General features: G+C 37.1%; 1 protein-coding gene across 1 annotated transcript in view; it reads left to right on the top strand.

Moving 5' to 3' along the window:
• SLIT3 (slit guidance ligand 3) overlaps nucleotides 1-15,449 on the top strand; it is a gene marked incomplete at its 5' end in the record, with an annotated part of 534,750 nt that overhangs the window by 15,690 nt on the left and 503,611 nt on the right. Inside the window, 2 exons of the mRNA XM_082489776.1 lie at nucleotides 10,159-10,230; nucleotides 13,915-13,986. Of these exons, the coding sequence (XP_082345902.1) occupies nucleotides 10,159-10,230; nucleotides 13,915-13,986 (144 nt within the window). The remainder of the gene's footprint in view (nucleotides 1-10,158; nucleotides 10,231-13,914; nucleotides 13,987-15,449) is intronic.

Genomic DNA, 15,449 nt, shown 5'->3' with positions numbered 1-15,449 from the left:
TGGAACAAATGTGTTTCCTTGGAACAAACTGAGTACTTGGATTACTCAGTCCATTGTGCTGCTTTCTGCGGGTCTCAGGTATGACTTTCAACAGCAATCTGCTCAATGGGGAATTCAGCCACTGCACAGCTTGCAAAAGGTAATTTTTTTCTTGGTGTTTTTTAACACCTATAGTTTTCCAAGTAATTTTTCTTATTTTTATAAGGATAAGGACAGAAGTGTGTTGCCTGCAAGCAGTTCCAGATCATTTGGACACTTAATGTGGGTTATTAACCAAGCACTACTGTAATGGGCCTAAGAACGCATAGCTTATTCACAAAATTAGGGCACTTAACCTCTAAGATCAGTTTTCTCATTGTTCAGACAGAAAGAAAACAGTCTGAGTCATACCTGAAAGCCTTCTGTAATCAGAAGAAACAATCTAATTTTTTTTTTTTTGAATTAAAAGCTGTATCATGTAGGTGTGTTACAAAAGTATGATGGACTGCAGCACAGAATTTGTACATTCCAGCTATTGTGTGGCTATTTAATTACTATTTAAATTATTCTGGAGACTGAAACTATCCAGTGTCATATATTTGGTGCTATCCAACAACAACAAAAAAAATCATTAAAGGTTGGATTGTAAGTTTATTGTTATTCTGATTTAACATGAATAGCAAGAAATATCAAAATTACTGGATCCCAATATTACTATGTTAATACACTCTGTGCCGTACTCGTTACTGAAGATATGCAGAATTTTTCTGAATCCTTTCAAAAACTGATGGTTGTGGCAGGGCTTGTTTTTTTTGCTACTAACATTCTTCCACATATGACTTGATCTTACTGCAGATCAGAGAAGGGGGTTTATATTCTCCTACCTACTACATAGTTATAGACTGCAGTAAGATCTCCCCTTAACCCTTTATTTAAGTTCAACAAGCCTCAGCCTCTGTTCATATGTCATATGCTACAGCTTACTGATGGTGCCAGTGGCCATTTACTTCACTCTCTCCAATCTGGCAATGCTTTTGTTGTACTGGAGAGCCTGAAACTGGATACAGTATTGCAGATGAACTGTCACAAATCCTGAATACAAGAGATTAGTCAATTCTTCCAGATTCTTAAATCCCTCTGGCTATACTCTTGCTAGTACAGTCTGGTGAAGGGTGGCTTTCGCTGCTGCAAGGGCACAGTATTGATGTTTTGTGGCCCAATGGGACTCCAAGATCCTTTTCTGCAAAGCAAGTCCCTGATCAGTCAGTGCCCCACCTGTAATTGTTGCATGGGCTTATTTTCTCCTAGGTGGAGGACTTTACATTTTATTTTTTTTTCTGTTGAATCAGATGATGTGAAATATTTAGAGAATATCAGTCTTCCTAGTAGTCAGTAAAAAAATAATAATAAAAAAAAAATTTCATCCTCCTTTGCAAAGTCAACTGTTTGTTTTAGGAAGAAGAAATAACTTATAAAGTGTTACATAGAGATTGAATGTACCATCTTTCTTTAAAAAATTATATTACTTCAGCTGAACGTGATTTGGAAGTTTGTCTGTGTCTTTGCAAGTGATGTTCATGCTTGCCCAAGTGATTTGAAGACTAATGGAATAATGGAATTTGTGTATTTCATAAAATTCGGTTCCAGGACTTTATTTCCTGCATTGCAGAAGTTGAGATGGAAATATGTTAAATCTGAAGATATGCAGATTGTGCTGCCAGAGGGTTTTAGGCTAGTGTTATAATTGAGTAGTTTATCATAGTAACTTTGAAGTTCTTGGATTGAAGGCATAAGAGAATTGCCAAGTGCTTTCTATAGGGAATTATAGTCATTTAAGGTTAAGAGGCTAGTGGCAGTCCATACCCATTAAAGGCAAATTAACTCCATTGTAGAAATCCTGGAAAATGGTTGAAATAATAAAACAGGTACTGGGTGTGTAAAGGCTGTAAAGGACAGCCAAAAAGCTACTTTATGGATACATTTGCATGTGGGAGTGGGTTTTCCTCCTTTTAATGGTTAGGGTTGTTATGTTCCCGAATTAAGAACAAAAGTACTGGTGAAGAGAAGAGGGCTTTACTGAACAACCTTTTGCCTCCAACCCTACCAGGTAGCTTTCATAAAGGTCAGAAAGGTATTCTGTGTGGCTTTAAGGTTCTAGAGTGCCATAGATAGCCAAGTGAATAGTTAACTTACCTGTGAAAATGCATGTTTCCTCCAGTTCAGGTGTTGTGTGTTGGTGTTCACGGTTACATTGCATAATGGCTGGGGGCTGGGAAAACAAATCAAACAGGAAAATTTTAAAGGGATGACTCAACTGTCATTCTAGCAGGTGGTTTGGATTGACAAAGTCTTTTAGCAGTGTAATGGCAGAACAATAAAAGCCCTGTTTCCCAAGAATGTGTGTTGCTTGAGTTATTTGGAAGAATTGGGCTGATGAAAAACATCAGTAACTCTTCAGATTCAGGAATCCGGATTCAATTGTTATCACTTGAATTTTAGTTCCCACATTTTGAATGTTACTGCCAAGTTGATTTATCATTTGAAATAGATCTTTTGGAACGTATTGCAAATTAATCATAACAAAGAATGTGTGCCATATCCTCAAAACAGTTGCTCTTAAATTTGTGAGGAAATTTTTTTTTTCTTCTCTTCTTCCTGAACTCTTGGAAGGTCCATGAATTGTGTCCTAGCTGAGGTTTGTTTTGATGCAAGTTCTAGATGGTGTGTTAGATCCTGACCTGTTTGATGGTTAGGAGGCAAGAGAGATTTTTATTAATTCCTAAGTGCGTTGTTTTGTGTGACACAAATTTTATACATCCCTTGTTGGAAAACACCAGAAATGAGATGCAAAGAAATGCTTTAATGGGGTGTTGGTTTAATCAAGATTCTTTTCAGAGTATATGTTTTATACTGATTTGTTTGTCTCAAATGTATATAGCTTTGAACAGTGTGTGGTAGCCACTTTAAAAACGTAGCAGGAACAGAAACTGAATTTTGTTTGAGGTTCTATAGCTAGAAATACATACTTACCTTACTTATGAAGCAGTTGGACAGGAAAGAATCCTGGTACTGTTTAACTTGGGTAAGAGCTGTCTTTTGAAGTGTATGGCAGTTAATTTTTCTTAAATACACCATGTAGTTTCTCTACGGCTCTTATTGAATTCTTTGTTTATTAATATAAATGAACAAACATCTGAGGACTTGAATGAAGTTGCAACTGGTGCTCTAGATTCCCTTCTCCCTAGATAGCAGGTTATTTTCACTTTGTATGTATTTTCATCGTGTGTAATGTCTTACTAGCTTAAAGATGAATGGATTAATGACTATTTTATAACTATCTAGGACTTGTGTTTGTTGTTGAGATGTAAAATCAGCTACTGGCATGAAATTACTGGACATCAGAGATGATCTTCAGTTTTATTGTTAGGAACGCCACTGTGTTTGCCAGATTGGCACCTAAGAGCTCTCTGAAAGGGAGGAAAACCTTGTTGCTCTGGAACGTTCATTGACAGTGAATGGCTTTAACCAAATGAAACAATTGGTTTTCTTCTAGAAAGATAACTCAATTTAAGCAACTTCTTTTCTGACCAAAACCTAACAGGTTTAGGCCTGGAGTCTGGTTGTTTCCCACATCAGAAAAAATTGTAACTTAAAAAAAAATGCATTAAGTAGAAGCTTGTCTTAAAGCAAATAGACGACTTTCAGTAAAACCATCAGGCTGAGAGTCTTTTGTGTGCCTGTGAACTTGTACAGTGCCTATACCTCACAGGCTTAAAAACCAAACGAAACCATTAGGGAGTTGTACTGAGAGCTAACTGGGTTTTATGCTTTAGTAAGGCTTTTGACTTTGGCTTCTATTTGCCTAGAGAAGCATAACTAGGCAATCAGAGCTAGCTCCAAAATGAGCAGCTGATTTTAAAAAAATGCTATCGTCTTACAAGAGTTGAGGAATTAAGTTAGGGATTCACCTGGGTATGTTCAAGATTCACAACTATGGTGAGGGCCCGAACTTTGGATTATCTTGGAGACTTCAATGCATAAGGGGTGCAGCAGATAGCAAAATGATGTCTGAGTAATAGGAACTTGCTACAACCTAGTAGTGTTGTGGTGGCGGTTTTTCTTAATTTTTGCATGTTGAATTTGAGTTTTGTTTGGGGATTTTATTATTTATATGTAAGTATTGAATTATTAATGCAAAGATTGTTGCAAGACTTCAGGTTCTGATTGCCTTTGGTTTTGGTTCTTTTGTAAGAGTTGCAATGTTTATTGTGGTGGTGATGTGTTGTCAAACTCAGTTCTGATCTTGTATGTTAGAGAACTGTAGGCTCAGAGCTGTCTAAGCTGCCGAGCATGTGAGTCTAGAAGACAGAAGCACGTAGTGCTAAGTGGCAAGTGGATTTACTTCAAGTCATAAACTTTTTACAGTCCAAGGAAGAGGGTGGGGATTGAGAACAGTGGATGTTTTGGAAGAGTTGAGTGGCTAAGCAGAATAATTTTCAACTGAAATTTAAGTAATGTAACAAAAGAAAGCTGTGCACTCCTAGTGTTGTTTGAAGCTGCATAATGGTATGCTCCGGAGAAAGTTGATGCTTTAAAACATTTAAAAGTCTGTCTTAAATTCACTAGATTGTCTCTAGAGAAGAATGAAAGATGAAGCAATTCAGAGGAATTCTTGCTATGAAGCAGGATTTGCTCCAGTTGCTCCAAGTGTTCCTGTTTAATAAGTGTGGATATTGGGTGACTTAGTCTTCAACATCTACAAAATAGGTATTGAATTAAATTGTTATTAGACAGGACGTGTTTATGAGTAAAGCTCCCTGTTAATAGTTCATCTGGTCACCTTCGTGATGTCTTGTGCTGTTCTAGTCCGATTCTTGTTTCTATTCTGAGTGAAATAGTTCCTTCCATGTCTGTTTTCTTTAAGCTGTCACTACAGCTGCATTGTCCTTAACATGTTCTATGCTAAAAAGAAAAGCAGATTGACAAGAGAGACCTAGTACCAAAAGCTTTACTGAAGCCGGTATCAATGACCGTCTCAGTTTCTTTTTGAGTGGTATCAACTGACACACTAGAAGAGACCTGTATTCCTTAATGGAGTTTCTTAGATGATGGGACAATGTTGTCTGAATGTGAAATGACAAAGAGTAGTAGCTGGGTTTGTGTACACGTGGGGTGAGATAGATGTGTTGGATAAGATCTAAGATCCAATTGGCCCCACATACTATGCAAAACGCAGGAATTCTGCACATTAAGAATTTTATGTAGAATGAATGTATCTGTATGTAAGCATTTGTTGAAGTTAAATACAACTTAAATTCACCTTTGCAGTATGACTTTCCCGACCTCCTTAACCCAGACAATTTCTTTTCAAAGCTGTGTTTGCTTCCAACAGTTCTCACAAATGCTGATGTGTTTGAAAGCCAACCAAGATTAGATGTTAAGGTTTAGCTTTTTGTAGTTGAAACCCGCTAGCGAGCCCATAACCAGCTGCCAAACTTTTTATAAAGGAAACATAAAATATTATGTTGCCCGCAAATACCAGCTGTAAACCACTAATGTCTGCATTAGTTCAGTAACTTCACAGTCACAAAGTTTAATTGACTAATGGGGTAACCTGTGGCAATCTGCTGCTTTGCACCAGTGTTAGACCTACTGTGAACAGGAGGAGGAAGTGTTATGTAGTAGTTCGTCATGGTTTTAGTCTGTTTTTCTTCAAATGGCAGATAAGCCTTGAGAGAGAGCATGCTGGAACAGGCAAATGCTTGGAAGGTAAATACTGGTTTTAGAAACGGAGATAGAGGCGGCAGTTATCAATTAAATCCCGATTGGTTTAAGGAAAGTGAATTTTGTGAAGAATGGTTCTCCTGAAGTTAGAATATTGTCCAAGTAATTTTGCTTACAGAAATGGAAACCTTCGACTTGGACACTAACCTTCAGAAGGGATTAGTAGAGTGATTGATATTATGTATACTGTGTAGGCTGTGCCAATCTGCAGGAGTAGAGGGAAAAGCAATCTCAAGATATGTATTGACCAAGGGGTGTGAAAGTCTTTCAGAGTAGGGATCTGCAGATTTCACCAGGGGAAGAATGTTGGATAGCAGCAGTATTCTTGGGGCTGAAAGTAGAAAGGAATAAACCTGATGTCTGGGATTGGTCTCTCAGACTGGGCAGTAGGGGTGTGTGGTGTGTTGGAGAAATTGCTACATGTACGACAGGAATGTGGTTCTGCATCCGCTTGTTCAAGCTGAGCAAAGCTGTGCTGAGAATTAAGTCGTATCAAAATGGACAAAAAGTGGGGCCAATGACACTGTGTTGCCCCATATACCTCAGCTGACTCTGATCTACCTTGGAGAATTCTGACCAGCTTAATGCTGTGCTTTGCTAGACCTTTTCTCAGATACAGGCAAGGGAAAACTTCTGAAGGAACGACATAAAAAGCAGATGGGAAACAACGTGCGAGTAAAACACAAGCCATTTATGTGTTGCTTACTCCAGACTTAATTCTTTCCAATGCTTCTCGCAATCGGGTCACGCTGGCGCACCAGTGAGTAGTTAATGATGCACCAGGGTGGAAGAACTGAACTAAGAACAGAAGAGGAAATTAAGCTGGAAAATCTGAAAAATGTAGGCAGTGATTCAAATGTATGATTGGAGAAAGGCGTGATTCAATCAACAGGATAAAGGCAAATGGAAGAGAATGGCTGGTACGTGCAATGAAAGTGCCCTGTAATTGTTGTAGATGTTTTTTCTTTAATGGACTTTTTAAAAATATAGTTGACGTAAGTCAGGCAAGGATACTGTCTGTCTTGTTCATATAGCTGAAAAGTAGGGATTTTTGCCCATCATCTCCTCATCATTATCCTTGTTTCCCATCTGTGCTAAAGAAAATGGTTTCCTGACAGGAGAACGTGTTTATTCTATTATTTAAGTATGTCCTGTGCTAAGATGCATAAACTTAACTCTTAAAAGTTTGTTTTATCTGGTTTTAAACCATTTTATGACTTAAGAATTTTATTAGTATTATTCTGACATTTGTCAATAACCATCAGAAACAGATTTCAATATTATTAAACACATCTAGTGTATCTTACTGCTTCAATCCTGTTAGTGTCTTGCTTATACCTTAGAAATATTCACTGTAAGACTGATGCAAAAGCTTGAAAAAGATATACAAATAATATTATGTATTCTATGTCTATATGGCTTCTATTTTTAATGGCAGAATTCAGTAAAAAATTCTTATTGTGGACAACGTATAGAAATATTGGTCTGAATTTTAGGGCTTGGTTTTTTTTTTTCTAGTACTTAATCTGTTCTTTCTTCCTGTTGTCTGTGGCAAATTACGTTGCCTTGGAAGGGATGGAGATCTTAAACTGTAGCTGGTTTGTTCCTGGCACAAATCCTGTAGACATATAGGCTGGGGTTTTTGTGAGCATGAGCCGTGAGCTTAATCATTGTCATTGCATACGCCGAAGTAGCAGACCACCCTCAGTTATGAAGTGGCTCATACTGTATTGAGTTAGTTCTTTGTGGTGTGTTTTATTGCTTTTTTGTTGTTGTTGTTGTTGTTGTAGCTTTTCAATTCCATTAAGTGAAAGTACCAGTATGTTAAAATGACATTAAAAGGACCTTAATTCCATATCTGTTTGCATCTGAGATGTAGGGAACACATGAGAAAACAATTATGCATGTTTAGGAATATGAAGAGTTATTTCCTCAGATGAATGAGGACACTTACCTTTATTCATCCAAATACTTACACGTTTGATAAGTGGTGGATAGTATTCAGAATGGGGAAAAAAAAATCTTTATTATCACGGTTAGAAGCAATTTTGGAAGTAAGTAAATATACTAAAAAATGAATCCTGTTTCTTCTCTGAATATTGAAGATGTACCTTTTAACAAGCTTAAACTTCAAAATATATAACTGCCTTTATTTGACAACGTGGTTCATACTAGAAAAATGAAATTTGTTACCATGACGATTGCTTTTCATTTAATGCTTTAGGAGAATACTACTCCATGTCGGCAGAAAAAAAATGATCTTGATTCAAAGGAAATAATCATTTATGCTTAAACACTAGCGTTTGTTTTTTTTGTTTTTTTTTTTAGTAGTTCTATCCTACTAATAGACTGACTGAAGTAGCAGCCATACTGGAAGGCTGTGGAACTGCATGCATGATGGAAAATTACTGGAAATTGTACCAGCCAGGAGCACTTTTTTCCCCCCTGTAGGATGGTATATGAATGATTGCAAATGATTAAACAGTTTTCAATGTTTCAGGAGCCTTTGCATTTTGTTTGCAGTGTTACTGACTAGGCACTTAGAAGCCATCCTAGGCAGCCATCTATGCAGCATTTTTCAGAGTACAAACATGATAGTTGAGGCATTCCTGAAAGTTCTGACTTCTACTCCTTCCTTGAATTCCTTTTTGTACGTAGAGAAATAATCAACTTGAATCAGCACTTAGGAACACCTATCTGATTTTTCAGAAATTATTTCAGTGTCAAGGTTTGTGCAGGTGTCAGATGGTTGCCAAATATACTTAAATAATATTGTAATCTTGTTTTTTGCCATTGAATTTTAATAGAAAGGGGAGAGAAATTAAACCTTGTAATACAAAAGAGGTGTATCCCAGCGCACATTAATGCAGGAACTATATTAAATAATTGTGTAGAAAAAGCCTTTACTTCCTGCTGTGGATTTGTGATCTCATGTTCTCTTAGGAAATGAATAACTAGCCTTATGGCTAATTTCTTATATTAGATTGTTTTCATTTGATGTCAATAGACAACAAAACTGAGAATGTATTTTTTACAATCTCGTGATCTTTAGAAAAGCACTGAATGCTTCTTTGGCATGAAAATTGTTATCCCAAAAGCTTGTATTTTTGATATTTAGCAGCTTTTGATAGGTATAAAAAGTGACTCTGAAGAAAAAAGTTTAATCCAATATTAGAAAATTTATTTTTTGTGAAAAGCCTTCTTGTATCTAGGAAACTGACACTCAGAAGAAATTTTTGGTGACACAATGGAGAGTATATCTGTTTTTATTATTTTTGCTCATTATGTTAAAATAAGCATTGTTGAAGACAAGGAAGAAAGACAGACTAGCTGTTAGTCTTGTCCCTGTTGGTTAGTACTAGGTCAGGTAGAACAATCTGGGGTTTGTTTGTGACTCTAAAGACATCAAAGTTAGTGTACTGAGAGCTATCCTTAAGTATAAGATCAGTCTTGCAAGAAGGATTAGTTTACCAACTCCTCTATTTTTAATTTGACTCAACTTTAATTTGAGACAAATTTCATTCGAAGTGGTTTATTTTGATGTCTGTTCTATTAAGATATAAGTTTAGATGTGAAATTCTTCTGTATTTTTGGTGCGCTTACTGGGCAGCTCAAGGTCTGGTTACAGTGGGTTTTCCCTGTCGTGGAAAAGATGCCAGTTACTTATTAATTTTGAATCCAGAGCATAAATTAGCACAGACTGAAACAGAGTGCAGGAGGTACTACTTGGTATGTGACCACATGAGGAAAACGTGTCGGTGCATAACAGAGGTGTTAACAAATTGGGAGTTTAAAGACAGAAGGTAGAAATTAGCAAAGGGTGAACACACACGGGAAAGAAATCACTGTGATTAACAGTATCTTCTGAAAAGCAGCATTTCCAAAAAGCTGGGGTCAGGAGGCTGCCCAATTAGGATGCTTGAAAAAAAAAAAAACAACAACATATAAGCTGTTTGATAACTTTGCAAATCTTCCAATCATCTGGATAGGACCACACATAGGAGTCACTAAATTAAGTTGTTCTCTCCTCAAGCCACGGAGTTTGATCTTCACCTTGGGGCTGAGTACTCGGTTTTAGCTGTGTATTACACCCGTTGGGTCTTGAATATATTTAGTCTTGTACAAGATTGCAGTCTTGAGGAAGAAAGAAGCATATAGTAAGCACCAATAGTAGAAATAAAAATGGAAGAAACTTCTTGTACAAGAGCAAGGTACTCGGAGTAGGAGACAGAATGCATCAGGATTGATGACTTGTTTTTTCAAGATTTTAATGGAAACGTCAATTTGTACAATTTGAGCAGCTGATAGATGCTCCAGTGATGGAGACGCTTTCTGCTAACAGCATTTTGGATGTTGGTTATAGTGTCTGAATGCTGGTTTCTTTTTCCTCTGCAGTGATCTAGAAAAAAATAATATTACAAGAATCACAAAGACGGACTTCACAGGACTGAAGAATCTCCGTGTCTTGTGAGTATAACACAAAACTTACCGTTCTTTACAAGTTTGCTTTTAGGGTGCTAGTACTGACTGTCCATAATTCTGGATCAAACGCTAGTAATTTCTGCACATTATTCAGCTATTAGTATTCTTTTAAACCAGGTGACTGGAGCAGTTTGTGATGTGAAAAACTAAATTTTAGTTCCATGCTGAAGTCTGAATGTAGTTTGAGCTATGTAATTGTTTGTGTTTCTCACTGGCTTTTAACAAATACTGTGGTAAGAATATTAGTCCACTTTACAGTCACTTATGCATAATCAATTATACTGAAACACTAGCAAATAGGACTTTCAGCATTTGGTCCCTTCAAGGTACAGTCCCATTAATAGAGCTTTTGCAGAAGATTAAGCAGAACTTGATTTAAGGATAGCTCTAAAAGTTGTACACAAGGAAATCTGGGAATTTTTTTAGTGTAATACGAAGTAATAAATACAAAAATTCTAGGTGGTGCTGTCTTTTGATCTAAAAGTATCAGTCAAGAGCTCACTTCTAAATGGGCCTTGAATATCAAAAGGGCAAACAGCCTACAGAATTTGTCATTCCTGATTTCCTGTTTTCTCTTCTATGAACCTCAAATTGCATCGCTAATTTAGTGATGAAAATTAGGAATACCCCATAGATATTTATTGTAATTATACATAGACCTTTTTTATTCAGAGTATGATCTTGGCTTAAAAGAGCAAGAAATAAATTTTGAAGCTGTTTCGGTCCTTTCAGGGAAATTTGGAGGTTCTTTCGATTTAAAGTGAATTTTTTCTTCCCCTTAGAATTTCTCTAACAGTTTTTCTGACTTGCATCAAGTAGTTTAGGTATGCCATTTACATAGTAATGACCACATTCTCTTTGTGTGTCATCTAGTTCACTAGCAGTATTTCGCTAAACTGTTGTGCTTAATTCCAAGTTTTAGTAACCAAGACAAAACCCCTGAGTTGGTCCCAGTACTGACAGAGGTGGGTTGGTTTTACCGCTTGGACCCTTTCTTCTGAAACACACAAGTAATCTCACCAGCATCCCCTGAAAATTCCCTTCTGTAGTTCTTAAGATGGCCCTCTGCAGTCAATGTTTTGCTTTGAGCACCTTCTAAAATAACTCCTTAACACTGCAACTGTTGAACCGTTATAATTATTTAGTGATAATTCAATAAATGAATTAATTGAATCCTGCCAATGAAAAGGCAAGTCTTTTCTCCTGCTACCTTAACCCTTTTGAACAAGCTGTCATATACTAAGGAAACATTTCAAATCTATTGGAAGACTTTCTGTTCCTGTGGTGTTTCACATCTCTGGCAGTGGAGTCATTTCGGTTTCCTTGGCTCCCATCCCAGCAGTCAATACCATTTTAAAGTCTAAAATATATGTACTATACTATCATTAATGTCCTAGTTGTTTTGGTTTGGTTGTTTTTTTTTTATAGCGTTAGACATTGCCTAATGACACTGCAGTCATTTATACTGAATGTCCTTAACAATAAGCAAAATATGCAACTACCATCTTTATGTGACATTTTGTTCTGTGTTCATTATAGGTTTATGTAATGTTTGTTCAGCCTTTGAGTAGTGTGGTGTTGCCACGGAAGTCATTAGGAATAAAACCAGAATACAGCTATTAAATATGTTTTTGTATTGGTTTTGTCATCCAATGTATGCTGACCATCTGAAACCCAAGACGTGCCATTTCACTGTCTGCTAACGTGGCCACTTTTGTTCATTGTCGCATGTTTCCTTATTCTGCGTGTTCCTGTCATATCTGGAATGTGTTTGCAGTTTTTTGTGTTTAGTTTGTGCAGCTTTTTTTACTTTGTGCACTTTTTGCTCTCTAGAAGTCCTTCATATTTTTCATATTTTTTTCTTTGCTTTCTCTTTTGGTCTCTTCATAATTCTGGCTATTCTACATTACTGACAAACCTACTTTTTCTACTCCTCTCTCTCTCCCCCATACGTGATGGGGGTATAGTGGGAAGCGCAGAAACGTGAGACCTGTCCCAGAGCTCCTAGAAAGGCAGTCTAGTCCTGGTTTCAGATCTGAAAACAAACAAGTGATCTTAAAATGATCCAGAAACTGGTACAACAATACAACAGAAAAAAGCCTTGTTTTCAGTTGAGGAAAAAGTCTCAAACTGACAACAGAAGGTTGGAGAGGGTCTTTTTACAAGGGCAGGTAGTGATAGGGTGAGGGGGAATGGTTTCAAACTGGAGGAGGGGACATTTAGAATAGATGTTAGGAAGAAATTCTTAACTGTGCAGGTGGTGAGCCCCTGGCGCAGGTTGCCCCGAGAAGCTGTGGCTGCCCCATCCCTGGAGGTGTTCGAGACCAGGTTGGATGGGGCTTGGAGCAACCTGGGCTGGTGGGAGATGTCCCTTCCCTTGGCAAAGGGGTTGGAATGAGGTGATCTTTAAGGTGCCTTCCAACCTAAACCGTTCTATGAACATAATTGCAAAATATTCCTTTGTGCACCTTTTCCTTTTATTCCTCATAACTTCATCTTTTTACCCTTTTTGCATGCAGCTTTCCCTCCCCTTCCTTTTAGGAATATGCCTCTCTGGCTCACATGTTTGGTGTTTTTTTTTTGTTGTTTTTTTTTTTTTTTAGTTTTAATTTTTGATCTTTGTATGTGGTCTTAGCTGTGACATACTGTCTTGCTGTCTGTCTCCTCAGCTGCTATCCACTTGAACGGCTCTGAGCATCCTCATAGGACTGAGTGCAGAGGAGTGGCTGTTGAGAACAGGCCGGAACAGTGCTTTTTCACTAGTTAGTCTTGGCAGAGCCCGGACTTACTGTGTGTTAAGTTCTTTCTTTATGTGTTTTACCTAAAGCCCCATAAAATGTTCAGATAACATAGAGATTTAGTCCACGCATCTGAGTGCTCTTACAGAAGCAGAAAATGGGTGTGTGCTGGAAGGCAGCACTGACAGACGAAAAAGGTCAGTTTAAATGGGACTGTTGGTATCCCTGTTCCTTAGCTTCCACTTTACCTATAAAAAGCACTTCTGCTGTGTAAATGAATAGTTGTTTCCTGCACAGTGTAAACCAAAGAGAAGTCAGTTGCCGTTACTTATAACTTATCCTCAGGGGCTGAAGAAAAGCAGGGTCAGACACAGTGGATACCTGGGACTTCTCCCTTAGGCTTTTTCACCCTGCTGTAGAGTGAGACTGTGTACAGTTGTCACACACAGCTGACATGGCTGTATTTCTGGAGGCATTGACCCCCTTTGGATTACTTACGAATGGTTTACTCTGGGGCAAGCCTGAAATCTCTGCAGAACATAAAGGCTAGACATAAAATATGTCGACATGGAGTGGGTTCCTCCTATGGGCTGTAGGAATCAGTTATCTCAATTACGTTACATAAAGAGTAATATATCAAGGATGTAACAATTGGCTTCTAGAGCAACACCTTTCTGAGCATAACAGTTATGACTGACGGTTTAGGAACAAAAATGTTTACCAAATCTGCCAGTCAGGATGCAATTTTTGAATCGGTTTCCTGTTAGTGACCAAGAGAAAAACAGTAGTGTTCTGTCCAGGTTTTTTTAATAATCTCTATAACTGTTATTGGTACTTCTGTGAAAAGCAATTTTGTAGCATGTGTGAAGAGAAGTGGGGAAACTCTTTTATTCTGTTGTCTTAAAATTAACTGGTGTTTCTGGAATTGCAGACACTTGGAAGAAAATCAGATTAGTGTGATAGAACGTGGAGCATTTCAGGATCTAAAACAACTTGAACGGCTGTAAGTATCTATATTTCTATACCTATGGAAAATCTACATGTTTTCTACCTCGCTGTTAATGGTCATTCATGATTATAAAATTAACTTCTTTTAAGAAAAAGAGAGAGATAGGCAAGTGCCTAAATTAAAATATGGCCTTAAACATAGTTGGATTTATATTGCACAATAGCTAGTACTTGTTAAAATGTACAATTGCTTGCCAGGAAAATAGAACTGTTGGTGACACCAGAATCTTAACATAATCAAAACAGCATTACCTGGGCAACTCTTAAAATGGCTATGTAGGTGAAGAAAGATTTGTTTGTAATAATTTCATTATGTTATATATTTTATATATATTTTTATTTTATATATATAAAAAAATCTATGCTAATGGAAGTTGCAATTGCCTCCATTGAGAACCACAGTATTTCTAAAACTGCTTCTAGACTTAATTTTCTGATTATCTTCATTTCCTTTAAAGTTGTATGATGCCACTGATACCAGTGAGTTCCAGGTTATCATGCTAAACTTAGTGGAGAAGACTGCTCTCTTTTAATTGCTATCAAAAGCAGAGCAAACTTATTTATTTACTTATTTATTTTAAAGTTGGGGGTTTTTTTTGTAAGTTGAATATAAGAGGTCTCTTAATCCAGAATCTGATTTATAGAAAACTATTAGCCCTGCAAGAGTATAAACTTAAATATCAAGAAATACAACAGTAGTGCTATATCCAATTGCTACTCTTAGTTGGATATACTGATTAGCATTATCATGAAGGTAGGTTAATTTTGTCTGCTTATGATGGGAGCAGAACAAATTCTCTGTAATACTGAAATACTTCTGGGAATTATTTGTTAGAGGTAGGTGACTAGAACAAAATCACATGCTGGTTTGGAATGCCTGTTTGTTAAATGGAGAGGCAGGGGGGTTTATGCAAGATTGTTAGCTCAGTGGTCTTCGAGGCATTTATTGCAGGACTTGGTATTTTCTAATTGACATTTTCTAAACCAGCTTTCAAGAGTTAAGTTCCTACTAGCAATTGTTCAAGAGAAGTCTGGAGTATTGACCATATGCTGTACTAAAACTGTTTCAGATGATCTCAGGATTAGATTTGCATTGAAGTTGTTTAAGTAGTGCCTTGAACTTTTAAAATGAATTTTCTCAGGATTTTTTTTTTGAATTACAAAGCTTTGTTTATAGCAATAAGGGAGATGAATATTAACTTCTGATTATAATCCATTCTTTCAGTTCCTGGTTACCTATATTCAATTAGAAAGCACTTTCAGGACAAGAGTTTTGCCATAGCTGCTTTATTTCACGTTTCTTGGGGAGTAAAAAATAACCAGCTTAATTTTCCAAAATTAAGCATAGCCTGACACTGTAGAAAACAGTTTGTTCACATTATGGTAGTGAGGCACTGGAACAAATTGCCCAGAGACGCTGTGGCTGCCCCATCCCTTGAGGTGTTTGAGGCCAGGCTG

Source organism: Vanellus vanellus (genome assembly GCF_965231255.1).
Source record: "Vanellus vanellus genome assembly, chromosome: 13".
Classification (NCBI taxonomy): domain Eukaryota; kingdom Metazoa; phylum Chordata; class Aves; order Charadriiformes; family Charadriidae; genus Vanellus; species Vanellus vanellus.
The sequence above is the reverse complement of the archived record's forward strand: the minus strand, read 5'-3'. Positions and strand labels throughout refer to the sequence as shown.